The 25,678-nt window shown below is 47.3% G+C and overlaps 1 protein-coding gene across 5 annotated transcripts in view; it reads left to right on the top strand.

Annotated features, from left to right (window-relative positions):
- The first annotated feature begins 269 nt into the window (after positions 1–269).
- The window catches only part of sesn1 (sestrin 1), a 149,404-nt gene continuing 123,995 nt past the window's right edge, over positions 270–25,678 (top strand). The window contains exons 1-2 of one of the 5 annotated variants that reach the window (XM_072499975.1): positions 775–841; positions 21,790–21,865. Coding sequence is in view for 4 of the 5 variants with exons in the window: in XM_072499973.1 (XP_072356074.1) it covers positions 560–841 (282 nt within the window). In the remaining variant the exon portion in view is untranslated. Of the gene's footprint in view, positions 842–21,789; positions 21,866–25,678 lie in introns of all 5 variants that reach the window. The other 4 variants (XM_072499973.1, XM_072499971.1, XM_072499972.1 and 1 more) reach the window with 4 other exon arrangements.

The raw sequence follows: 25,678 nt of genomic DNA, 5'->3' as shown, positions 1-25,678 counted from the left end.
AGTCGCGCCTATGTCCAGTGCCCGCAGAAAGAACCACAACTCCCGAGAGTGAGGGGGAGGGGGGGTTGAGCGGGCAGGTAACGCGCGTGCGCGCTCACCAGCCCGGACAGGGGGAGGAGAGAGTCCAACCTAACTTGGGGGGGGGGGGCAGTGATGGAATCCGATTGGTCCGGAGGTGGCGGAGGGCGGGCGCAGCTGCAGCCAGGGCGGCAGTCCATTGGATGGCCCTCGGTGTCAGTCAAAGAGGGTGTCTAGGGTTTGGTTGCACGGCGAGCTGAAGCGGCCGAGAGTTTATTGTACAGAAAAGTCAATTCAAACCGGCGACTGGGGAACCGAGCCCCCCCCCCCCCCCGCCCCCTTGCTCGAGGTTTCCTAAAGTTTCCCATTCTCCACTCCTGGGGTCATGCAGACGGTTGCCCAGGGAAGATATTAAGCGGCGTTCGGGGGGGTTAGTTTACATGTCGCTGAGGAGCGGCTCTCAGGATCGGTCTGAAGTTGAAGGGACTCAGCGGCCGGAGCGGGAATATTCTGGAAGTTTCTGACTGACTGGATTTTCCCTATGGAAGACGGTGATGGCGCCGGCCGGTGGGACGGGCTGTGCAGCAGGGACGCCAAACTGCGGGAAGTGGCGCTGGACGGAGTCCGGCAGCTGGTGCTGAGCTTGAGCGAGAAGGCCGGCCCGACCAACGGCAAACCCCCGCCGCCCGCGCCCGGCTCGGCCGCGGCTCACGGCCCCGCCGACGGCCTCGATCACTGCCTGGTGCGGCTGCTGCTGCTGTCCAGGAGGTGTCCCTTCAGCGACGTCAGCGACAAGTGTGGGGACATCCTTCAGGCGGTGCAGGTGAGAAAACTTCAACCGGTACCCCCCCCCCCCCCTCCCCGACCCCCACTCTTCCCCCCCGACCCCCACTCTTCCCCCCCCGACCCCCACTCTTCCCCCCCCGACCCCCACTCTTTCCCCCCCCCCCCGACCCCCACTCTTTCCCCCCCCCGACCCCCACTCTTTCCCCCCCCCGACCCCCACTCTTTCCCCCCCCCGACCCCCACTCTTTCCCCCCCCCGACCCCCACTCTTTCCCCCCCCCGACCCCCACTCTTTCCCCCCCCCCGACCCCCACTCTTTCCCCCCCCCCCGACCCCCACTCTTTCCCCCCCCCGACCCCCACTCTTTCCCCCCCCCGACCCCCACTCTTCCCCCCCCGACCCCCACTCTTCCCCCCCCGACCCCCACTCTTCCCCCCCCGACCCCCACTCTTCCCCCCCCGACCCCCACTCTTCCCCCCCCGACCCCCACTCTTCCCCCCCCGACCCCCACTCTTCCCCCCCCGACCCCCACTCTTCCCCCCCCGACCCCCACTCTTCCCCCCCCGACCCCCACTCTTCCCCCCCCGACCCCCACTCTTCCCCCCCCGACCCCCACTCTTCCCCCCCCCCGACCCCCACTCTTCCCCCCCCGACCCCCACTCTTCCCCCCCCGACCCCCACTCTTCCCCCCCCGACCCCCACTCTTCCCCCCCCGACCCCCACTCTTCCCCCTCCGACCCCCACTCTTCCCCCCCGACCCCCACTCTCCCCCCCCCGACCCCCACTCTTCCCCCCCCGACCCCCACTCTTCCCCCCCGACCCCCACTCTTCCCCCCCGACCCCCACTCTTCCCCCCCGACCCCCACTCTTCCCCCCCGACCCCCACTCTTCCCCCCCCGACCCCCACTCTTCCCCCCCCCGACCCCCACTCTTCCCCCCCCCGACCCCCACTCTTTCCCCCCCCCCGACCCCCACTCTTTCCCCCCCCGACCCCCACTCTTTCCCCCCCCCGACCCCCACTCTTTCCCCCCCCCGACCCCCACTCTTTCCCCCCCCCCCGACCCCCACTCTTCCCCCCCCCCCGACCCCCACTCTTCCCCCCCCCCCCCCGACCCCCACTCTTCCCCCCCCCCGACCCCCACTCTTCCCCCCCCCGACCCCCACTCTTCCCCCCCCGACCCCCACTCTTCCCCCCCCGACCCCCACTCTTCCCCCCCCGACCCCCACTCTTCCCCCCCCGACCCCCACTCTTCCCCCCCCGACCCCCACTCTTCCCCCCCCGACCCCCACTCTTCCCCCCCCGACCCCCACTCTTCCCCCCCCGACCCCCACTCTTCCCCCCCCGACCCCCACTCTTCCCCCCCCGACCCCCACTCTTCCCCCCCCCGACCCCCACTCTTCCCCCCCCGACCCCCACTCTTCCCCCCCCGACCCCCACTCTTCCCCCCCGACCCCCACTCTTCCCCCCCCCGACCCCCACTCTTCCCCCCCCCCGACCCCCACTCTTCCCCCCCCGACCCCCACTCTTCCCCCCCCGACCCCCACTCTTCCCCCCCGACCCCCACTCTTCCCCCCCCGACCCCCACTCTTCCCCCTCCGACCCCCACTCTTCCCCCCCGACCCCCACTCTCCCCCCCCCGACCCCCACTCTTCCCCCCCCGACCCCCACTCTTCCCCCCCCGACCCCCACTCTTCCCCCCCGACCCCCACTCTTTCCCCCCGACCCCCACTCTTCCCCCCCGACCCCCACTCTTCCCCCCCCGACCCCCACTCTTCCCCCCCCGACCCCCACTCTTCCCCCCCCCGACCCCCACTCTTCCCCCCCCCGACCCCCACTCTTTCCCCCCCCCCGACCCCCACTCTTTCCCCCCCCCCGACCCCCACTCTTTCCCCCCCCCGACCCCCACTCTTTCCCCCCCCCGACCCCCACTCTTTCCCCCCCCCGACCCCCACTCTTTCCCCCCCCCGACCCCCACTCTTTCCCCCCCCCCGACCCCCACTCTTTCCCCCCCCGACCCCCACTCTTTCCCCCCCCCGACCCCCACTCTTTCCCCCCCCCGACCCCCACTCTTTCCCCCCCCCGACCCCCACTCTTTCCCCCCCCCGACCCCCACTCTTTCCCCCCCCCGACCCCCACTCTTTCCCCCCCCCGACCCCCACTCTTCCCCCCCGACCCCCACCTCCTCCCCCCCGACCCCCACCTCCTCCCCCCCGACCCCCTCCTTCTCCCCCCCGACCCCCTCCTTCTCCCCCCCGACCCCCTCCTTCTCCCCCCCCGACCCCCTCCTTCTCCCCCCCCGACCCCCTCCTTCTCCCCCCCCGACCCCCTCCTTCTCCCCCCCCGACCCCCTCCTTCTCCCCCCCCGACCCCCTCCTTCTCCCCCCCCGACCCCCTCCTTCTCCCCCCCCGACCCCCTCCTTCTCCCCCCCCGACCCCCTCCTTCTCCCCCCCCGACCCCCTCCTTCTCCCCCCCGACCCCCTCCTTCTCCCCCCCCGACCCCCTCCTTCTCCCCCCCCGACCCCCTCCTTCTCCCCCCCGACCCCCTCCTTTTCCCCCCCCGACCCCCTCCTTCTCCCCCCCCGACCCCCTCCTTCTCCCCCCCGACCCCCTCCTTCTCCCCCCCGACCCCCTCCTTCTCCCCCCCCGACCCCCTCCTTCTCCCCCCCCGACCCCCTCCTTCTCCCCCCCCGACCCCCTCCTTCTCCCCCCCGACCCCCTCCTTCTCCCCCCCCGACCCCCTCCTTCTCCCCCCCCCGACCCCCTCCTTCTCCCCCCCCGACCCCCTCCTTCTCCCCCCCCGACCCCCTCCTTCTCCCCCCCCCGACCCCCTCCTTCTCCCCCCCCGACCCCCTCCTTCTCCCCCCCCGACCCCCTCCTTCTCCCCCCCCGACCCCCTCCTTCTCCCCCCCCCGACCCCCTCCTTCTCCCCCCCCCGACCCCCTCCTTCTCCCCCCCCGACCCCCTCCTTCTCCCCCCCCCGACCCCCTCCTTCTCCCCCCCCGACCCCCTCCTTCTCTTTTTCCCCCCCCTAACCCCCTCCTTCTCTTCCCCCCCCTAACCCCCTCCTTCTCTTCCCCCTCCCCACCCCGACCCCCTTGACACTGTGTGTGTGATTTTGTTCCATTGTGAAATCACTGTTCTTACCAGCATCTCTGTAAATGCTGTGGTCAATCAGAGAAACATTATCACTGCACTGGCTTACCTGAATTTATCATCTGCCTTACCATCAGGAAGCATAAGTACCACCAACAGACAGCAGATCAGACAATAACATTCAACAAATGTATTGAACATACATGAAGCATGTTGAAGAGCAGTTTTGATTATAATATTGGTGTCTATCTTTGCTCTGTGGTTGCACACTATCTTCTGAGTCAGAAAGTTATTGGTTCAGGTTTACCTTCAGATACATGCATAGTTCTGAGTTCTGTACTGTTGGAGTTAATGTCTTTCAAATGAGATGTTAAACTGATTCACCACCTGCTCTTTCAGTTTGATGTCGGAGATCCCATGGCACTGTTCCACAAAAGGCATGGGAGGTCTACCTTTTCAGATTAGGTAACTCAGTGAGTTGAGAAGGGCAATGTTGCTGATGTGATGTTCTTGGATTTCAAAAGGCCTTTGATACAGTGCTGCAAAACAGACTTGTGAGCAAAGTTATGTCTCCTGGAATAAAAAGAACAATAGCAGCACTGATACAAAATTGACAGGAAACTGAGAATAGTGGCTCATGAATGTTTTTCAGGATGGATGAAGGTTTGTAGTGGATTTCCCAGGGACCAGTGTTGGGACCTTTGCTATCAGTGACCTAGACCTTGGTGTACAGGGCACAATTTCAAAATTTGTTGATGATCAAAACTTGGAAGCATTGTGAACTGTTTGCAGTATAGTATGGTCAAAAGGATATAAACAATTCCGTGGAATGCGCAGATGGATGAAGTTTCATGCAGAAAAATGTGAGGTGATTAATTTTGGTCGGAAGAATGTGGAGGGACAGCTTTAAATAAAGGATTATTTTAGAGGTGCAGGAGCAGCGAAAGCTTTTATGTGCTTACGTCACTGGAGGTGGTTGGACAGGTAGAGAGCACGGTTAATAAAGCATAAAGTATCCTAGGCTTTACTAATAGGTGCATAAAGTACAAGAGCAGGATGTTATGTTGAACATGTATTGGACTCTAATTTGGCCTCAGCTGGAGTATTGTGTCCAGTTCTGGGTGCTGGACTTCATGAAACATGTGCAGGAAAGAATTGTGAGTGGTCCCAAGAAGAGCAACTTCAGTAGTATTGAAGATAGGTTGGAGAAGTTGGGACTGTTTTCCTTGGAGAAGAGAAGACTGAGAGAAGATTTGATGATATTCAAAATCATGAGCGATCTGAACTGTCTCTCACTCAGGTATGAGAACCAGAGAGCACAGATATCAAGTTATTGATAAAAGAAGCAAAAGCGATATGAGAAAAAAAAATTCATGCAGCAAGTGGTTAAGGTCTGGAATGCACTGCCTGAAAGTGGAGTGGAGGAAGTTTCAATTGAAGCATTTGAGAAGGAATTAGACTGTTATTGGAAAAGGAAGAATGTACAGAGTTACAGGGAGATGACAGTGGAATGGCACATTCAGACAGCTGGTGCATTCAGGTTTTATTTTATTACTGACTCAACCAGGTCAAGTCCTGCTTTGCTCTCTGTTAAAACTGTCCATTGCTCCAGGATTATCTTAGAGGACAAAGATTAACATCCAGGTTCAGTTTTCTTTCTACAACCAACCATTTCACTGTTCACTGTCAAACAAGAGCTCATTGTTTATTTATCATCAAGGTTAAGTAATAGGAACAGGAGTATACCAAAAGGCCCCCCTAGCTTGCTCCATCATTCAATATGATCAAGGCTGATCTTTTGCCTCAACTGCTTGTTCCTTGGATAGAGAGCCTTGGAATCCAGATTTTTATTCTGGCAAATCACCGCATGCCTTCCAAGACCAATATATCATTCCAAAGGTGTGGTGCCCAGAACTTCCCAAAGTATGTCCGGTCTGATTTAATCCGTATGATCTTTACTCCCTTTCTAGATTTGAAGGCCAGCAATCCTTGAGCTGCTTTAATTACTTTTAGTACCTGTTCCTGACATTGTAAAACCCTATGCAACTGGATGCCCAAGTCTCTCTGTATCTCCAATGTTTCTAGCTTTTCACATTTAGGAAATACCTGCTCTATCCTTTTGGGTCCAATGTGGATTACCTTGTATTTTTTTAAATTCCATTCATCACAGTTTTGCACATATACTCAATGTATCAATATCTATTTTTAATAGTATGCAATGATGCCTATCTTTGTGTCATTAGAAAATGTGAACATGTGAATTTCCATCCCATTATCTAAATTGTTGATGAATATGGTGAATAGTTGAAGGCCCTACGTAGAACCTTTCAGGGCACCACTAGTCATAGCCACAATTTGTCCCTTCCACTGCTTTTGTCAGATGTCCAGTTTAGTCCGAGTTTCCTCCAGTTCAACTTGGGCAACAGAAGCTGCCTTCACTTCCCACCATAAATTCCACTCCCAAGGCGATGTTTCTTTCTTCTTACCCACTATTGTAGCCTGTTCATGACCTTGGACCATGAGCTGAATTTCGGAGTCACGTTGTTTCTGTCACTGCTTACTCCCACCTCTGGTCCTGTTGCCAACTCTACTCCTACATCAGTCTCTTTGTAGCTGAAACTTCTGTTTGCAACTTTGCCACATCCAGACTCGACTACTTCAGTGTGCTGCTTGCTGGACTCTTACTTCCTGCTCTCTCCATCAACTCCAACTATCCAAAGCTCTGCTATATATGTCTGCTTTTACCTGACTATGCACTGGCACCAAATTCACCAAGGCTTTGAGTGTAAATATCTTAACCTCATCTTTAAAGCTTTGCATGGCATTGCACCAGCCTATCTTTGCAACCTGTTCCAGTCATAATATTCCCCAGAGCACACTTGTTTCACTGATTTTGCCTCTTGTGCACTTACTACTTTTGACCATCAGCGGCAGAGTCTTCTCTAAGCTTCTAAACTGTCTTCCCCTTTCAGGATTAAAAAACAAAGCTGAGTCAGGAATTCCGTGGCATAGGGGAGGGAGTATCATGGTTGTGAACCTGTCCTACTTTGGTTTGAGTCCCACACCAGGACTTGACCCCACAATCTAGAAAATGCTCAAGTGTAGTGCTGAGGAAGAGGTGCAATGGCTGAAGTTGAACCTGCTGTTTCAGTTCCACCTGTTTTGCTGAGGTGGATCTTAACAATTCCATGGCACAATTCAAATTCTTGAGCCCTCGTAGTGTTTCTTTCCACAACATGTACTACCAGAACGAGTTAGTTGAAAAATGCATTTAATTTCTGTTGGTGGAATCTTTAGCGTGCAGTATTGCTGTCATTATTGTCATACATTTCTCCACTACAAAGTAATTTATGCTGTGTGAAACATGTTTGAGACATTTGAAATGTGCTACTATAAATATATTTGAAAATTATCACAAACAACAATATTCATTAATCTGCATGTTTTGTTAGCTCCTACAAATTCATGTTGAAACATTTTTAAAATGTTTCCAAATTGGAGAACAGTAACGTAAATATAGTTTTTTAATATGTAATTTTGGGAATGCTTATCCATTTTAGGAATTGTGATAATTAACGTTGCCATCATCTTTTTACATTTTCATCTAAATTTATTTGTGGTCTGTTCAGTCCTTTATCACTCAATATTCGGGGGCTTTCTGATGGCTCAGTGAGTTGATCATTAATGCACACAAGGAAGATCTCTGGTATATTGGTTAGTGTGTGACAAAATAACTCACCTGAGCCTGGGGTGCTATACCTAACCATAATATTCCTGGGTTAGGGATAGGGAAGTCAGGCTGGATTTCCATTTGCTATCTAACAACCCTTGCTGAAAGCGTTACCTATGTGAAAGTATGAGAACCGGGCCAAACCAGATTCTGAGCCCCCCATACTCACAGTTAAATAGCCTGCCAGAAGTTCCTGCCGAGGCATATAAATTAATAATGGTTACTTGGATATAGACGATGACAGATCAGTGCCTTTAGAAGAGGAGAGGAAAATGTGAAAAACACTAGTTAGTTCATTGTAAATCCTTCATGGGAGGTGATTCTTGTCAAATTTGTAGCATTGTTTAATTGAGTTTGATGTGTGGAGATACAACTGACCTCAATTAAGGAAGTTGTCTGTGATTCTGTTATTTTACATTTGTACTTTCCATGCTTTTTGAAATCTATTTCTACTTTCTTGAAGACTATTTTTTTCTGGTTCTGGTTTCTGCGAGTGCTATTCTTCATTGTGACCCCAATCAGAGGATTTTGGCAGACTATTTCACTGTGCCTGATATTGTAGACAAGCCTTGACATAGTCCTCAGCCAACTTTATGCAAGTGATAAGTTAATAATTTGCAATGGCTTGATTGCTAAAATATATTCTGATGTATTTCTTATAAAAAATTAGATCAAATATTTTCTTTTTCAATAATGTCAGCATGTTCACAATATCCACTGGTATTCAGAGGAAATCAACCATTTGAATCCTTGCTGAATTTCACTGCTAAATCTTGGGGGAAATTGTATTGGTGGCTACTGCCATTTTGCCTCAGATCTACATAGTCCAAGCATTAAACATGGGACTTTTCCTGATTTGTGAAACTGTGCTGTAACCAGCTATCTGAGGAGATTATTGAAAATACCAGAAGGAAGCAAACCTTTTGGTTATGGCAGAATGATCTAGAAGAAGGAACTGAAGGCACTGTTGCTAAGTTTGCAGATGATACAAAGATCTGTAGAGGGACAGGTAGTATTGAGGAAGCAAGGGGGCTGCAGAAGGATTTGGACAAGCTAGGAGAGTGGGCAATAAAGTGGCAAATGAAATACAATGTGGAAAAGTGTGAGATTATGCACTTTGGAAGGTGGAATTTAGGCATAGACTATTTTCGAAATGGGGAAATACTTAGGATATCAGAAGCACAAAGGGACTTGGGAGTCCTTGTTCAAGATTCTCTTAAGGTTAAAGTACAGGCTCAGTCGGCAGTTAGGGAGGCAAATGCAATGTTAGCATTCATGTTGAGAGGGCTAGAATACAAGACCAGAGATGCACTTCTGAGGCTGCACAAGGCTCTGGTCAGACCCCATTTGGAGTATTGTGAGCAGTTTTGAGCCCTGTATCTAAGGAAGGATGTACTGGCCTTGGAAAGGGTCCAGAGGAGGTTCACAAGAATGATCCCTGGAATGAAGAGCTTGTCGAATGAGGAACGCTTGAGGCCTGGATAGAGTGGACGTGGAGAAGATGTTTCTACCTGTAGGAGAAACTAGAAGCAGAGGACACAATCTCAGACTAAAGGGACGATCCTTTAAAACATGAGGAGGACTTTCTTCAGCAAGAGGGTGGTGACTCTGTGGAACCCTTTGCCGCAGAAGGCTGTGGAGGCCAAATCATGAGTGTCTTTTAAGACAGAGATAGATAGGTTCTTGATTAATAAGGGGATCCGGGGTTATGGGGAGAAGGCAGGAGAATGGGGATGAGAAAATATCAACGATGATTGAATGGCGGAGCAGACTCGATGGGCCGAGTGGTCTAATTCTGCTCCTATGTCTTATGGTCTTATGGTACTTGCTTCTTCTATGCAGGGATTTTTTATGGTCTTTTCTTGCAAAGGTCTTGTTACAGATGAATGTGCAATTGCAATAGAATTATAAGTTGATGCTAGTGATATCTGCAAGAGGTGTGATCCTCCAGTATAATTTATGTTCTAAGCCACATCCTATTTCTTATTGTTGTGTAGAATTACTGATCAAATGCAATATATTCAGCAGTTATTGTTTTTCTGTGCATATGTTTTCCTTGACAGTTCAGTGCCAGATTTTATATGATAGTTGATCTTTCTGCAAATCATATCAGTTGTATCAGGCTCACGTTTTCTTAAATTCCTTTGTTTAGATTGAGTGAATGTTTCAATGAGCTATGCTACACGCATTTTCAGATTGCTACAGTTTAAACAATTCTGATCCAAGTATAATGTTTCTTGGCAGGCCTTGGATTCAGTTTTGTTGGAAAGGCACTGGTGTATAATTTAATGTTGGCTTTTGATTATGTTTATGATGGCCCTTGCAGATATATTCCAGTACAAATCTTATCCACAGCAATCAACAGGAGCAGGCAATTAGCTGAACTGGCATAAAAACTATTTTTATCAAACTGAGAATTATGGTGTGTACAATGCCACTTTTAGAATGGCAGGTATCGAAGATGTCATCAATATTTCCCCAGAATTACCTTTTTGGCATCATTTGAAGACTAGATCTGGAATTTATCTGGTTGGGATTGTGGACCCAGGTTCCTGTTATGACATATATTAGGAGAGAGCATTTTATGTGCCACTGAGAGACCAGCTTCATTTTAAAAATTGTGTTGGCAGACATCCTGCTGTATCAATTTCAATCCAATTCATGCAAGTAACAACATGTGATGTGGTGCTCTAAAATAGTGCCAGCTCATCTCAGTTGTGATAGCTAGCATATTTAGCATAGCTTCTGTGCTCTTGAGGGATTTACTTCTTCTGTTATGTACTGATTCTGGAATTGGTGATATCATGCATTGACTGCATTTGAGTGAAAATTAGATATGTGACATGTGAAAAGCTGTAAATTGAATGAAAATGAGGTTCATCCAGCAAGGATGCTACACAAAGTTTAGCATCTGTATAGAGATTAATCCAACATACATTTTCCTTTAATTTCCAAAAGCAGTTAAGAATGTGTAAAGAATAACATTTGTGTATTGGTTTGAGATTTATTGCCATGTGTACCGAGGTATAGTGAAAAGTATTGTTCTGCGTACAGTCCTGACAGATCGTTCCATACACTGGGGTGGGGGGGGAGGGGGGGAATAGGACGTATGTAAATACATAGACATTGGGTATTCTATGCACTTCCTGAATGCATTTGGCTTTCTTTCAATGTTGAGCTTTTTCTAACTAATGCTTTAAAGGTCAGCAACTTCTTGGAGTTGCGAAGCAGAGTTGTGAAACAGCTTATATTCTCTTCAGTTTCTCTTGAGAAGGTTAAGGGGTGATGTAATCAAAAAATTAAAATAATAAATGAATTTGATAGGATAGATACAGTCTCATGGGGAAAACCAGAATCGGGAAGCATAATCTTTAAAATTAAAGCTAGGCCATCATTATTATAACGAGGCAATCTCTGTCCAAATTATGTGGATGTTGCATCCATGATTGGCAGCACGTTAGCACAATGGTTAGCACAGTTGCTTCACAGCTCCAGGGTCCCAGGTTCGATTCCCGGCTTGGATCACTGTGTGCGGAGTCCGCACGTTCTCCCCGTGTCTGCGTGGGTTTCCTCTGGGTGCTCCCGTTTCCTCCCACAGTCCAAAAATGTGCTGGGTAGGTGGATTGGCCATGCTAACTTGCCCTTGGTGTGCAAAAAAGGTTAGATGGGGTTATGGGGATAGGGAGAGATGTGGGCTCTTGGGACTTCCAGTGACGGCGGGCGGGAGGCAGCCGCACATTGGAGGGCTCCCATTCGGGAACGTCATTTTCGGGGTTTAACGCCCGGTCTCCGGGGCAACGGAGGCGGCAAAAGCAGGGAGAAGGCACAGTGAAGGGAAATGTCGAAAATAAGTTAAAAAACGGCCGTGAAAAAAGCAGCTGAAAGTCAGTCAGGGAGCGGAAATGTCACCGCGGGGACGGCAAGGAAAGTTGAGGCTGGGGCACCAGGTGAGGCCGCATTGCCCACAGCTGAAGAAATTACTAAGGTGATGGCAGTGGAACTCTAAAGACAGTTCACAAAGCACATGGAGGCGATGAGAAAGGAGATGGGGGTGGTATTTAAAGTGCTGGTGGAGGAGGCGATTGCCCCGGTGAGGGCGGCGGTATTGTGTGCAGTGGCGGAGGTGCGGGAGCAAGGTGAGGCGCTGAAGGAAGTGGAAGAGACATTATTGCAGCGCAGTGATCAACTTGCCTCGATGGGGAAGGAGATGCTGAAGGTGATCAACAAGGGTCTGCGAGCCAAAATGGATGACTTGGAAAACAGATCCAGGCGACAGAATCTGAGGATTGTGGTTCTGCCCGAAGGAGTGGAAGGCCCGAGGCTGACTGAGTATTTTGCCACGATGTTGGCGAAGCTATTGGGGGAGGCCTATACCAAAGGAGGGTGAGCCGGCAACAGTAGTGACTGTGTTTCAGTGTGAATGAGAAGGTCCTGTGCTGGGCGAAGCAGGTGGTGCAGTGGGCTGGAGCTGGTATATGCATATATCAGGACTTTACGGTGGAGCTGGCGAGGAAGCGGGCTGCCTTCAGCCGAGTGAAGAAGGCACTGTACATCAGCAAGGTGCAGTGCGGCATAGTATATCCAGCAAAGTTGAGGGTGACCTACAAATCCAAGGACTTTTATTTTGCGACGGCGGAAGCAGCGGAAGAGTTTGCGAAGGCAGAAGGACTGTGGCAGAATTGAGAAATGTTCATGTACCGATGTAGCCTCATGTAACTATTTTTTCACTGCGTGCTGGTGTATGTGCTAACTGAGCCAATGTTGTATATATTTGGACAAGGGAAGAGATAGGACTTTCATTTGTAATGATGGTTCTTTGGGGCTTGGGTGTGTATGCGGGGTTTGTGTGCTAAAGGGGATTTCTTGGTTTTCCTGGAACCGGGCTAGGGGGAAAGAGACCCGGGCGGGGGTCCCCACGCTGGCCAGTTTAAGCCGGCCAGTGAATGGGAGTGAGGTGGGGGGGAGGGGCTGCGGCCATCGGAGCCTGGCAGAACAGGTTCCGATGAGTCTAGCTGGGGTGGAAAGTTGGGGGGAAGAGTTTTATAAGAGGAAGTGGAGGGGAGGAGTCGGGGAGGGGCGGGGGCTGTTTACAATTCATGGGTGTCATTTACGGTACTCTTTCGGGGATTGGATGGTATTGAATGTTAGGGGGGGTGGGGGTGTGGACTCTATAGGTCAATGGTGACCATAGGGTAGCACGGTAGCATTGTGGATAGCACAATTGTTTCACAGCTCCAGGGTCCCAGGTTCGATTCCGGCACGGGTCACTGTTTGTGCGGAGTCTGCACGTCCTCCCCGTGTGTGCGTGGGTTTTCTCCGGGTGCTCCGGTTTCCTCCCACCGTCCAAAGATGTGCAGGTTAGGTGGATTGGCCATGCTAAATTGCCCTTCGTGTCCAAAATTGCCCTTAGTGTTGGGTGGGGTTACTGGGTTATGGGGATAGGGTGGTGGTGTGGACTTGGATAGGGTGCTCTTTCCAAGAGCCGTGTGCAGACTCGATGGGCCGAATGGCCTCCTTCTGCACTGTAAATTCGATGATAGGCGATTCCTGATTCCTTTTTCTTTTTTCCTTTGTTTTTCCCACCGTGGGAGGGTTTGTTTTATTTGATGCTTGTATTGTCAGGTGGGCCGTTGTTTGGGGTGGTGGGAGGTTGGGATCGTTGTTGTTGATAAGGGGATTGACTTTGTATTTGTTACCGTTTACTGCTTGTTGGTGGGGTATAAATTCTGAAGAATAATGTGAAAATGGAGAATAAAAATATTTTAGAAAAAAAGGTAGGGTGCTCTTTCCAAGGGCTGGTGCAGACTCGATTGGCCAAATGACGACCTTCTGCACTGTAAATTCTATGATTCACAGAGTTTCAACACTGAAATTGGTAAGACTCTTGTTAAGTGACTGCAGTGCTTTTCAAATCTGCTTTTCAAATCTTTGTACATCTCCCAGGATTTAGGCTGACCTGCTTTCACTGCAGCTAGAGTGTTCTGAGATGGGTTTAAAGGGTTGGTTAGATGGGTTAGTAGGAATTTTGTGTGCTTCCTCTGCATGTTACCAATACAGTCTTTTGCTGCCCTCTGAATGTTCTTTGCTTTGGTAGCGGTCACAAACCAGAGTCTCCCATGAGTCAGCAGGGATGTTTAATTCAGATATGCTTTGAGGACATCCCTAAAGGGTTTCCACTATCCTCCTGGGACCCTCTTGCTGTAACTTGAGTGAGTAGAGCAGTTGTTTCAGGACTCTAGTGTCAAGCATATGTACAACATGTCTCACTCAGCGGAGCTTTAATGCCTCAATATGGGCAAGCTGGCTTGGTAGATGACCGTGCTGTTTGGAACACCTTTCTTGCTGCCAGATTTGGAGAATATTGCAAAGCCACTGCTGGTTCAAACATGTAAATGAAACCAGCTCAGCTACGATCAAAATCAGTGGTTCTCCAGCTTCAACACCCACAGACCATTTGGATAGGGCAGGAGACCCTACAAACCACCTACCAGTTCTACCTCGCCTGATTTGAGGAAAAAAAACTCAACAGAATGAAAGGGAGAAATGGCGCAGCTTTTGACAAATACAGATGTCTGATCTTTAATCTCATGTTGGCTCCAGCTTCAGACAGTTCCTCCTCTTTGTTTTCAGTCCCATAAATGTTGAAGATCTGATCTCAGTTTGGAGTTCCTCCGGGTAGTGTCCTGGGCCCAACCATCTTCATCTCTGACCTCCCTTCCATCATTAGGTCAGAAGTGGGAATGTTCGCTGATGACTGACTACACAATGTTCAGCACCATTCGCCACTCCTCAGAATATGAAGCAGTCCATGTCCAAATAGACCAAGGCCTGGACAATATCCAGGCTTGGGCTGACAAGTGGCAACTAATATTTGCACCCAATTATTCAAGAAGGGAGGAAGGGATAAACCAGGAAACTACAGGCCAGTCAGTCGAACCTCCGAGGTAGGGAAACTTTTGGATGTGATTCTGAGAGACCGATTTGATCTGCATTTGAAAAGGCAGGGATAAATCTAGAACAGTTAAGAATGGTTTTGTTTGACCAACTTGATTGAATTTTTTGAAGGGTGACCAGATGTGTAGATCGAAGGGTGCTTTTCTGACTGGAAGCCTGTGTACAGTGGGGTCTCGCAGGGTTCAGTGTTGGCCCTTGCTGTTTGTAGTTTATATAAATAATTTGGACATGAATGTAGGAGGGATGATCAGTAAATTTACAGATTAAATGAAAATTGGTGGGGTGATAAATAGTGTGAGGACGATAGCCTTCGAATACAGGAGGACAGAGACAGCCTGGTCAGATGGGCTGATCAGTGGCAAATGGAATTCATTCCGGATAAGAGAGGTGATGCACTTGGATAGGACAAACAAGGCCGGGGAATACATGATTTACAGCAAGACCCGGAGGATCGGAGACCATGGTGTTCACGAACGTTGATCCCTTAAGGTAACAGGGCAGGTGGATAAAGTGGTTAAGAAGGCATATGGTATACTTGCCTTTATTAGCTGAGGCACAGAATTTAAGAGCAGGAAGGTTATGCTGGAACTGGTTGGTTAGGCCACAGCTAGAGCTTTGAGTGCAGTTCAGGAATCCACATTATAGGAGGGATGCAATAGCACTGGAAAGGGTGCAGAGGAGATTTACCAGGACAGTGGGTTCATCCAAAATGTAAGTTACTGATGTGCAACACCTCAGCTGAGACCGTAGAAGAGAGTACAGGTCATAATTTTGTGGTTTCCTGTTGCATGAATAGTGCTCGCTTCAACACTGTCTCTATGGAATGGACCGTAATTCCACAAACTGTATGTGGCCAGGTGACTGATGTTGTGCTCTGTACCATTTTAAACTGTTATCGAGCAGAGATGATAACATTTATAATAATCTTTATTGTCACAAGTTGGCTTACATTAACACTGCAATGAAGTTACTGTGAAAATCCCCTAGTTGCCACATTCCGGTGTCTGTTCGGGTACACGGAGGGAGAATTTGAGGGAGTAGTTTCTTTTTGAAAGGGAAAGGAATTAAAGATGGTTATACTTGTTTGGATAGCAAAAGTAAATAATAAAGATGAAAATTAATTCAGGGATGCACTGTGGTGCAGTGGTTAGCACTGCTGCCTCACGGTGCTGAGGATCCTGGTTGAATCCCAACTCCAGGGCACTGTCTGTGTGGAGATTGCACATTCTCCCCGTATCTCTGTGGGTCTCACCCCCACAACCCAAAAAAATGTGCAAGGAAGGTGGATTGGCCACGCTAAATGGAAAAAATGAAATGAAAATCGCTTATTGTCACAAGTAGGCATCAAATGAAGTTACTGTGAAAAGCCCCTAGTCGCCACATTCCGGCGCCTGTTCGGGGAGGCTGGAACGGGAATTGAACCGTGCTGCTGGCCTGCCTTGGTCTGCTTTAAAAGCCAGCTATTTAGCCCTGTGCAAACCAGCCACTTAGTTGGAAAAAAAGAATTGGGTATTCTAAATTTATAAAAAAAAAGATTAAAATTTAATTCACTGGGAATTTTGTATCTTTATGGTGGTGCTCAAGGTCAAGGGAATCAGAGATTCAGATTGGGTTAAAGGAAGTCGAGATATTGAAAATACAACAATGATAATCAAAAAGAAACATACATTTTGAAAAGGTTGCCATATGTTCACGTGCTGTTGTGCTTAGCAGTGTTAAAGGCAAGAATTTTAAAATTTAATTTGTCAGTTGACCTTGGAGCAGTTGCTTGTGCTTGGTTTACATGAGCTATTTTACCAGAAAAACAGAACTTGGCTAGACTCCTCGACGACACTCATACCTGCACCCTGTAAAGTTTATATTTCATTCTCCTAGTTTCTCTACCTTCATGGCATCTGTTACAAAATCTTCCATGCCAGCACCTCTGGTATGTCTTCCTTTTTCCTCAGCTTGGGATTACCCTGCTACTGTGTTTGACCAGGCTTCAACATTGTCCAACCCAGTTCCTGTCCTTCTGCCCTCAACTCTTACAGAATCACAATAAGGTTTTCCCTTGTTTCGCCTTCAACCCTACCAGCCTCTGTGTTTGATGGATCATCCTCTGCTATTTCTGCCCCGACAACATCACAGTTGCTGGAGGCACATCCTCTGTTTCCTTTTTTGCCCCATTGCCATTTGGACCTGTTAAAAAGAACTCCCCTGTTATTCAATCTCTCTTGTCTTTCACTGGCTTTCCTTTCATTCCCTTTCCCACTCACCTTATGGTCAAAGTTAATGTGTTTCTGACTTCTGATAAAAGGTCATTGGCCTGAAATATCAACTCTTGTTTCTTCCTCCACAGTTGCTGTCAGACCTACTGAGTACACCCAGCATGTTCTGCTTTCGTTTCAGATTTCCAGCATCCACAGTTTTCTGATTTTGAACTTGGCCAGGGAAAATATGTAAAGGGTAAATGTGTAAAGGGTATGCCATATATCCTTCTCCTCCTTCAGGTACCCTAAAACAGTGTTTTCAAACTTTTTTCCTGGGACCCACTTTTGCCACCTGGCCGACCTTCAGGACCCACACCACGTTTGGTAACCTAGTCTATCGTAAGTGTTTGAGACTGCCACAGGCAAGTTTTCTTGCCACAGGCAAGGGAGGGAAAGTAAATCATCTAGTTTTCCTGCTCTTGTGCAGTAGCCCCTGTTGCATTGAATTTATGTCAACATTGAATGAGGACAGGACCATATACATCTGTGATGTCCTCCCATTTATAAAGGTTCACTGTCCAGGATCACACATGAAGGATAGTTACTCATGAGAGATACTGGAGAGCCGCCAACAATTGTGAACCTGGGACACAGCCTTGAGGAAACAAAGAAGTGAAGAAGACGAGGAGAGGAAAATAAAGAACAGATATCACTGGGAGAGAGCCACGTGTGGTTCTTCTAAATAAAATAGCCATACATTTGAAGAGAATGATATTACAATTTGGATTTATAATTGCCTTAAATGCAATTTAATTACTTGATGCAAGTTATTTTCAACTTCAAAGTACACTATTAGAAACATGTTCATCAATATTGATGAATGCTGATAACACTAATACCGACCCACAGACAACTGTAGGGTGGCACTGGTTAGGACTGCTGCCTCACAGTGCCAGGGACACGGGTTTGATTCCAACCTTGGGTGACTGTGGAATTACACATTCTCCCCGTGTCTGTGTGGGTTTCTTCAGGGTGCACCGATTTCCTCTCATGTCAAAGATGTGCAGGTTAGCTGGATTGGCCATGCTGGATTGCCCTTTAGTGTCCAAATGTTAGGTGGAGTTATGGGGCTGGGGTGTGGGCCTGGATAGTATACTCTTACAGCGGGTCGATGCCGACACGATGAGCCAAATGGCCTTGTTCTGCACTGACAAACAAACTGTTCTATTTATCGTTAATAGGACAAAATGGGCATTGAAAAACATTTTCTCAGATATTCCATTATTTTCTCAGATATTCAATTATGGCATCATGATGTGCTCATGTCTCCCCAACCAGAAGGCATGCCTTTACAGTCACTTGGTGGAGACTCTTGTCTCCAATAATATAGCTCTTGCTGCATTGGTAGCCGGTTCCCTCCCACTGAAACTGCCTCCATGGCTTGGCTGACGTGCACGCTCCACGGTCCCTCAGCAGCAACCAAACTGAAAGATCTGTAGAAGATTTTCAAGTTATTTGTCTGCACTGAGACATTACCTTGGTTGTATAGCTGTGGTAATCACCAAGAAAACAACAAACACACCCACATATAGGGGATCACAGACAGGGTTTGTGCTCACTCATTGAGGGCACATACTCTGACTCTCTGATCTGCTCAGCTTGCTGGTGAGTTCTCTGATAGTCTCCTTGTATTTCCTGACTGGCTCTTTCTGCTGCAGAATATTCTCCTGGATGGAAAGTATGGTCCCCTTTATGTCCTCCAACAGATAACTGTTCTGCCTCGGGGCAGAACACATGGGTTCCAGGGGGATGGAAGTGCAGGTAAACTGCGTCTGGGCGAAGGCTGAAACTTTGTCCAAGAGAGGGTGAGGAATCTGCAAAACATTTGCTTTTTGAGGCAGAGCTGCCACTGGGAAGAGGATGGTGGTGGTGGATTTGGGGTGGGGGGAACTGCGAGACTTGCAGGAAATCCGTTAAATAATTGCTCCCTCTAGAGGACTGAATTAATATTTTGGGCAGGATTTTCCCTGTAGGCTTCTGAATGCTGAAGTTGGGAAAATCTGCGTTAGTGGCTGATGGATGCAGAACAGCGTGACCCTTCTGACACCAGCCCACGACCTACTTGTGGGTCATGGCCCTAGCATTGAAAAACCTTGCCCTAAAAGGGTGTTGGCGACCATGTTGTGATCTAAGATTATGCTGGGCAAATTACTGCAGTGGTTTGCCATTTCCTTCTGCAGTATGGCTGACTAGGAAACTCTCCTGCTGCTCACTGCCTGCAATCAGGTGTACTGGAAAATTTACAGACTGATAATCATTGGTCACGTTATGAATGCACCTTCTGTGGCCAATCGTGAAGAGGGGCTTGAACCCAGAGGTAGGGATGCTGCCCACAGTGCCACAAGACTTCCATTGTGCCAGGTATAACTTGTTTTTAATAATGTATTCAAAATTGTGGCAAGGAAGGTGCGTAAATGTTTTACTGGCCCAGGTGGCTGAGTTCTGATCCAGGAGTAGATAAACTTTCAGTATCCCCCAGCACCCAGTTTGCTGCTGTTACCCTGGTGTAATTGAAACACAAATATTTGATGGGATATGGGCGTTACAGCATTTTGTGCCCATCTCCAAGTGCCCTTGAACTTGCTAGACTCATTTCAAAGGGTATTTAAGAGTCAACCACGTTACTGTCTGGAGTGACATGTAAGCCAGACTGGGTAAGGACAGCAGATTGCCTTTCCACAAGAATCAGATGGGTTTTTGCGACAATCAATGATAGTTGTCATGGTCAAATTATATTCCAGATTTATTAAATGTATTTAAATTGCACCATCTGCTGTGGTGGGATTTGAATTTCTAACTCAATAACATTACCACTGTGCCACCATTTCCCATAACCATATGCACCCTTACAACAGTAAATAGTTTAGTATTGCTGTCCCCAGAGCCCAAATATTGATGTGCATTTTAACAGAAGCTATAGATTGGACTATCGTATTGGCAGGAAGCAGGACCCCACAATGGTGGCTTGCACTGATTTTCCCAGCTCTTGGGGCTCATTTAAAATATTCTCCTCTTGCATAACTGAAAGCTGTATTACTTTAATTGCAAGAACACAAATTTAGATGACCCGGCCTCTTAATTGCCCAAACAGAACTATAGTGTAATGAAAACACACAATGTTACAGAAAATATAAGATCAGCCAACACCTGAAAAGGTGGGTTAGTGTTTGATACAGTTCTGAAAATAAGCAATTCCTTTTAAAGGATTGAACAATAAGATGGGGAAAGAACAAATTATGTGGTATCTGACTTCACATTGCCAGTTTTGACCTTGACCTGTTGCTCTTGCCCCCACTCCAAGTCCCATGCCGCCTCACTTTTCACTCATGGGTTTTCTAACTTTCTAGTTTCCGGTTATTATGGAAATTTACACTGACATGGAAGCTTTTATCTTTTTCAGTTGCTGGCTGAACTGTGTATTTTCAGAATCTTTTAAGTAGTTCATGCTAAAACATTGAATATATTCATGAGGCGGCTAGTTTTGCACTTGGGACAAATGGGATCAAAGATTATGTGGAGAAAGCAGGATTAGGCTACTGAGTTGGATTATCAGGTATGATTGTGATAAATGGTGGAGCAGGCTCAAAGGGCCAAAAGGCCTCCTCCTATCTTCTATGTATCTATGTAACTTATTGTTGTTCAGACTTACATATTTTGTTTTTTTCTTGGTAATCTATGAAGTCTAAAGATGGATAACCCATCAAACTGCAGATCGACTCTTCCAGATAAAATTAATTTCACTCCAACATGTTGATTCTGCTCCCACCGGCAGATAATTGATTATTGAGAAACAATTGTAATGTTATGGTATCCAAATAATGGTTATGTTAGTCTGTTTGAGAATGGGCGAAGATGAAATGTATGTTGAACCTTGTTTCAATCTTGCTATCGGATATCCTGTTTGTCTATATTTTGCTCATGTTTGACTTTTTTATTTAAAAAAAAAAAAAAAAACATGGCTAGAATAATGTGAAAAAAATGGCGATGAGACTGTTTACACCATTAATAGAATAGAAAATAAGTATATTTAAATTGAGATTGCGGAACTCTGATATAAAGGGATCTGAATGACCTGGTACATAAATCACATACCTAGTATGCAGTTTCAGCAAGTGATTAGGAAGACAAATGAGATGTTGCAGTTTATCGCAGAGGGAATGTAATATAAAGTAGGAACATTTTCCTGCATTAGAAACAGATTAGAGAAGGTTTACTGGACTCATTCCTGTGATGAAGGGGTTGTCTTATAAGGAAAGATTGAATAGGTGAGGCCGATATCCATTGGAGTTGAGAAAAATGAGGTGATCTTTTTGAAACTTATAAGAGAATGGATCCTGAGGGGACTTGATAGGGGAGATACCAGGAGGATGTTTCCACTTCGTGGGAGAGACGAGAACTAGACGACACAGATTAAGAATAAGAGGTCTATTGTTTAAGATGAAAATGAGGAGAAATTATTTTCCGCAGCTCGTTGGTATGTGGAATTATCTTCCCCAGAAGTAGTGAAGGCTGTTTATTTTGTTCAAGGCAGAGTTAGACAGATTATTGTTCGGTGAAAGGGGGTCTAGGGTTATGGGGGGCAGGCAGGAAAGTGGATCTGAGACCATAACCAGGTCATAATCTTATTGAATGGCAGAGCCGGCTCAAAAGTCCCAAATAGCCGACTCCTGCTCCTATGTAGTTTTTATTTTTCTGTTATCTGTAAATTGAGCAATTTTCTAGGACATGCATTTTCCAGTTTATTAAATGTTACTCTGCTATTTTGGATATTATGTAGTTTTTACTTCAATTATATAAATGTTGTGCAATGTTCCTATCCCCAAGTGCAAAACACTCATTTTTAAATTCCTCCAAACCCAGCTCCACATTTTTCACAGTAGCTTCATTGCAGTGTTAATGTGAGCTTACTAGTGCCAATAAAGATTATTATTATTATTACATTCTCCACTTTTCAGGTTCTGGTCCTTTGCAGATTCCTCACCCTCTCCTGGCCAAAGTTTCAGCCTTCGCCCAGACGCAGTTCATCTGCAGGTAGTGGTGTTCCCATGCAAGTACTGGTCCTATGTGTATCTTCCCATTTCCCTCCTTTTGCTGCTCCATGAGCAACAGAGCTTTAAGCTGTGATATTAATTCATTCATGGGATGTGGATGTCATTGGGTAGGCCAGCATTTATTGTCCATTCCTAAATGGAAGATAGTGGTGAGCTGCCTTCTTGAACCGCTGCAGTCTATTGTACACCCACAATGCTGTTTGGAAGGGAGTTCCAGAATTTTGACCCAGCGACAGTGAAGGAATGGTGATTATATTTTCAAGTCAGGTTGATGTGTGGCTTGGAAGGGAACTTCCCATGCAAGTACCAGGTAGTGGTGTTCCCACGCAAGTAACAGTCATGCCTCACAATGAGAGGATCTAACCATTGCCCCTTGACATTCAATGGCATTACCGTTGCTGAATCCTCCACTATCAACATCCTGGGGATTACTATTGACCAGAAACTGAACTGGACTAGCCATATAAATATTGTGGCTACAAGAGCAGGTTCGAGGCTAGAAATTTTTCCAAGAAGTGTTCTTTTCTTACCATTTAGTGATAGAGTTACACAACTTTACCAATGTATTTCCAATTATTGCTCTCCCAACCCCCTCGGCACTGCTGTCACCTATCCTCTAACTCTGGGAAGAACCCGCTCATGCGTGTCTTAGTAAGGTACCTTCTGTACATCACCTTGAGCTGCATCAGGCTTAACAGGAAGAAGTGGAGTTGATCCTGTGCAGTGCCTCAATCCAGAGACCTCCCTCTATTTCTATGCTCAGCTTCTCCTCCCATTTTGGTCTGCTCTTGCCCTGATCTTTTCTAGGAGTCGTGCATAGATGTCACCACATTTGTTGTCCCCTAACGAGTCTAGCCCTACTATCGTGTCCAGAAATGTGAGTCCAGGTCTCTGAGGGAACATTTTTGTCTCCTTGAGGAAGTCACGCAGCTGCAGGCACCTGATCGTGTTCCCTTTTGGGAGTTGGAACCTCTTTGAGTTTCCCCAGTCACTGTCTGTGCAGAGTCTGCACGTTCTCCCCGTGTCTGCGTGGGTTTCCTCCGAGTGCTACGGTTTCCTCCCACAAGTCCCGAAAGAAGTGCTTGTTAGGCAAATTAGACATTCTGATTTCTCCCTCCGTGTACCCAGAAAAGAACACTTCTTGGAAAAAAAACTTTAAGAAACATACAAATAATACAGTAAAAGGTTAGAACTGGGACCACTGTCACAGACGTGGGTACAGCTTGTGATACCTGTTGGTTATTATTGTTGTTGTGCTGTATTGGTCTGCAAAGTTTGGATATTAAGTGCAAAATGCTAATAAAAATATCCTGCCCACCTTTCAAAAGCCTCCCGATAATTTACATTACTAATTATGGCTTTAGCCGCTGCCCTTAACTCCACTCGCCTCTTGGTTTCTATTTTATCTCTCGTTTTTTCATCCTTCTCTTTGTGAAGTAACTTGGGACGTTTCACTGCATTAAAACAACTTTGTGGTGGTGTCACATAGAACATCGTCTGATATTAGTCAAATGTAGGTCTTAAGTACTTCCCTGCGTCACCCTGGAGAAACAAGCTTTAGAAGAAACTTGCAAAACTTTGTGATATTGCTGATTGTAAAATAGCAATCTTGCAATTAATATTCCTCATGAATATAGTCATAATTCATGTGAATATTCCCATGCAGAGGATACAATTTTCTTTCCCACCCCACACTATTCTGCCATCTGAATAAAGCTGTGTGAACAGGAGGAAGAGTTGCTAATATCCGTGTTCTTCATCCACTCTGCCAGTAATGCCTTAACAAATTGGCCTAAAAAGCAACTATAATTAGAATGTTAAGTCATTCCTTGTCGAGAGTTCTGTGGATTTGCTAAGCTTTTGAATGTTAAAGGTACTTTTAAAAATAAAAATGGGGATGAGATAGTACTTTGTCACCGGTTAAGCGCAACAGGACAAAAATTAGCATCGCTGTTCTTGAACTTGTATTACAAAAATCTTTATTAGTGTCACAAGTATGCTCACATTAACACTCAATGACGCCACTGTGAAAAGCCCCTAGTTGCCACACTCCGGCGCCTGTTCGGTACACTGAGGGAGAATTCAGAATGTCCAATTCACCTAACAAGCACTTCTTTTGGGACTTGTGGGAGGAAAACGGAGCACCCGGAGGAAACCTACACAGGGAGAACCCCTTCTCCAGGGTGACACAGGGAGAATGTGCAGATTCTGCACAGACAGTGACCCAAGCCGGGAATCAAACCTGTGAAGCAACAGTGCTAACTACTGTGCTACCGTGCCATCCATGTTGTACAGCCCAAAATTGTAACTGTGTGCCTGTTCTTCAGCATGGTTTGAAATTGGTTGTAGCTGCCTCTATTGTCCAGGCAATGCCAATTACAAAAGTTTATTTGGGCAACCAAGATTTAGAAATTTAGAAAAGTCAGGAAGGTGCTGTGGGGAGAGAAATAGAGTTCAGATTTTGAGTTGCTGCCTGAAGTCTTGAGTATTTTCTGTTCTATTTCTGATCTCCCAAGATCTGCAGTATTCGCTTTTCTTTCTTGTGTGACAAGTTGGACAGAAATTCTGTTTTTTTTTAATAGATAAAATTGACCAGAACAGTAACTGATTATTTTGATCCCTTTGTGGCTCTAGACAAACCTCATTTTAAGGGGAAAATTAGTTTACCGTGAATATATATTAAAAGGGGAAAATTAGTTTGGGGTAAATTTATATTAACAAAGTTGGGACCTGTCAAAAAATTCCCAAAGGAGCATGACTTTGTGCGATTAATTATTTTACATTGTGCTCCTCGACCAAAAATATTTGTAATTGCTGTTTAAAAACAGTTGAGGGAGCTATACGCCAGTAACACTGAAGTAGCATTTGTGGCTTGAATCAGATGTTTGAAGGATAAGAAAATAACCCAGAAATGGCAAGTAAACCAATTATTTTGTTCAGGTTAAACCAATTGCTTTGAGGGGTTTCCACCAATGTCAAAGAACTGAAATGGTACTGATTGAAGTCACAATTGCATTCTCTGACTGATGCACTATTCCCCTGGGCTCTGCAAACTTTGACATGCTTGACCAAATCATCCTCCATTGCCCTGCCTCTGTTTTCCGGCTGAATGGGGTTCTCTTTGTTTTTGCTCTTGTTTATCCGCCTAGCCAGTAAAACTCCAATGAAACTGCAACAATATTTTTTGATCTTGCCACCAAACTGCTGATCTGTTGTCCTCCCAAGGAGTCCTACTTTTGGCTGAGATAAATTTTATGCAGGACGAAGGATGAAGCGTTAATTAGAATAGTCAAGAATTGGAATAGTCAAGTTTGGAGATGACAAAAGTATGGATGTCTTTCGACTGCAGATGGGGCATGGCAGGGGCAGAAACAGGTGAAGCTAGAAAGTTGGAAGTATAGAATCCCTATAGTGCAGGAGGAAGTCGTTTGGCCCATTGCGTTTGCACCGACCCTCTGAAAGAGCACCCTACCTAAGCCCATCCTCCCCGTAACCCCGCCTAACCTTTTAAACATGATGGGGCAACTTAGCATAGCCGATCCACCTAACCTGCACATCTTTGGACTGTGGGAAGAAACCAGAGCTCCCAGAGAAACCCAACATAGACACAGGGGAAAATGCAAACTCAGTCACCCGAGATCGGAATCGAACCCAGGTCCCTGGTGTTGTGAGGCAGTAGTGCTCACCCTGTGCCATCATGCTGCCCAAAGCAGACAGCCTTTGTGAAGGAAAATATGCAATATGTCAGAAATTCAACGTGAGGCTTAGAACATTTTGAACAGTCTGGTTCAGC

Source organism: Scyliorhinus torazame, chromosome 4 (assembly GCF_047496885.1).
Source record: "Scyliorhinus torazame isolate Kashiwa2021f chromosome 4, sScyTor2.1, whole genome shotgun sequence".
NCBI lineage: Eukaryota > Metazoa > Chordata > Chondrichthyes > Carcharhiniformes > Scyliorhinidae > Scyliorhinus > Scyliorhinus torazame.
Note: the sequence above shows the minus strand (reverse complement) of the source record. Positions and strands in the feature narration are given on the sequence as shown.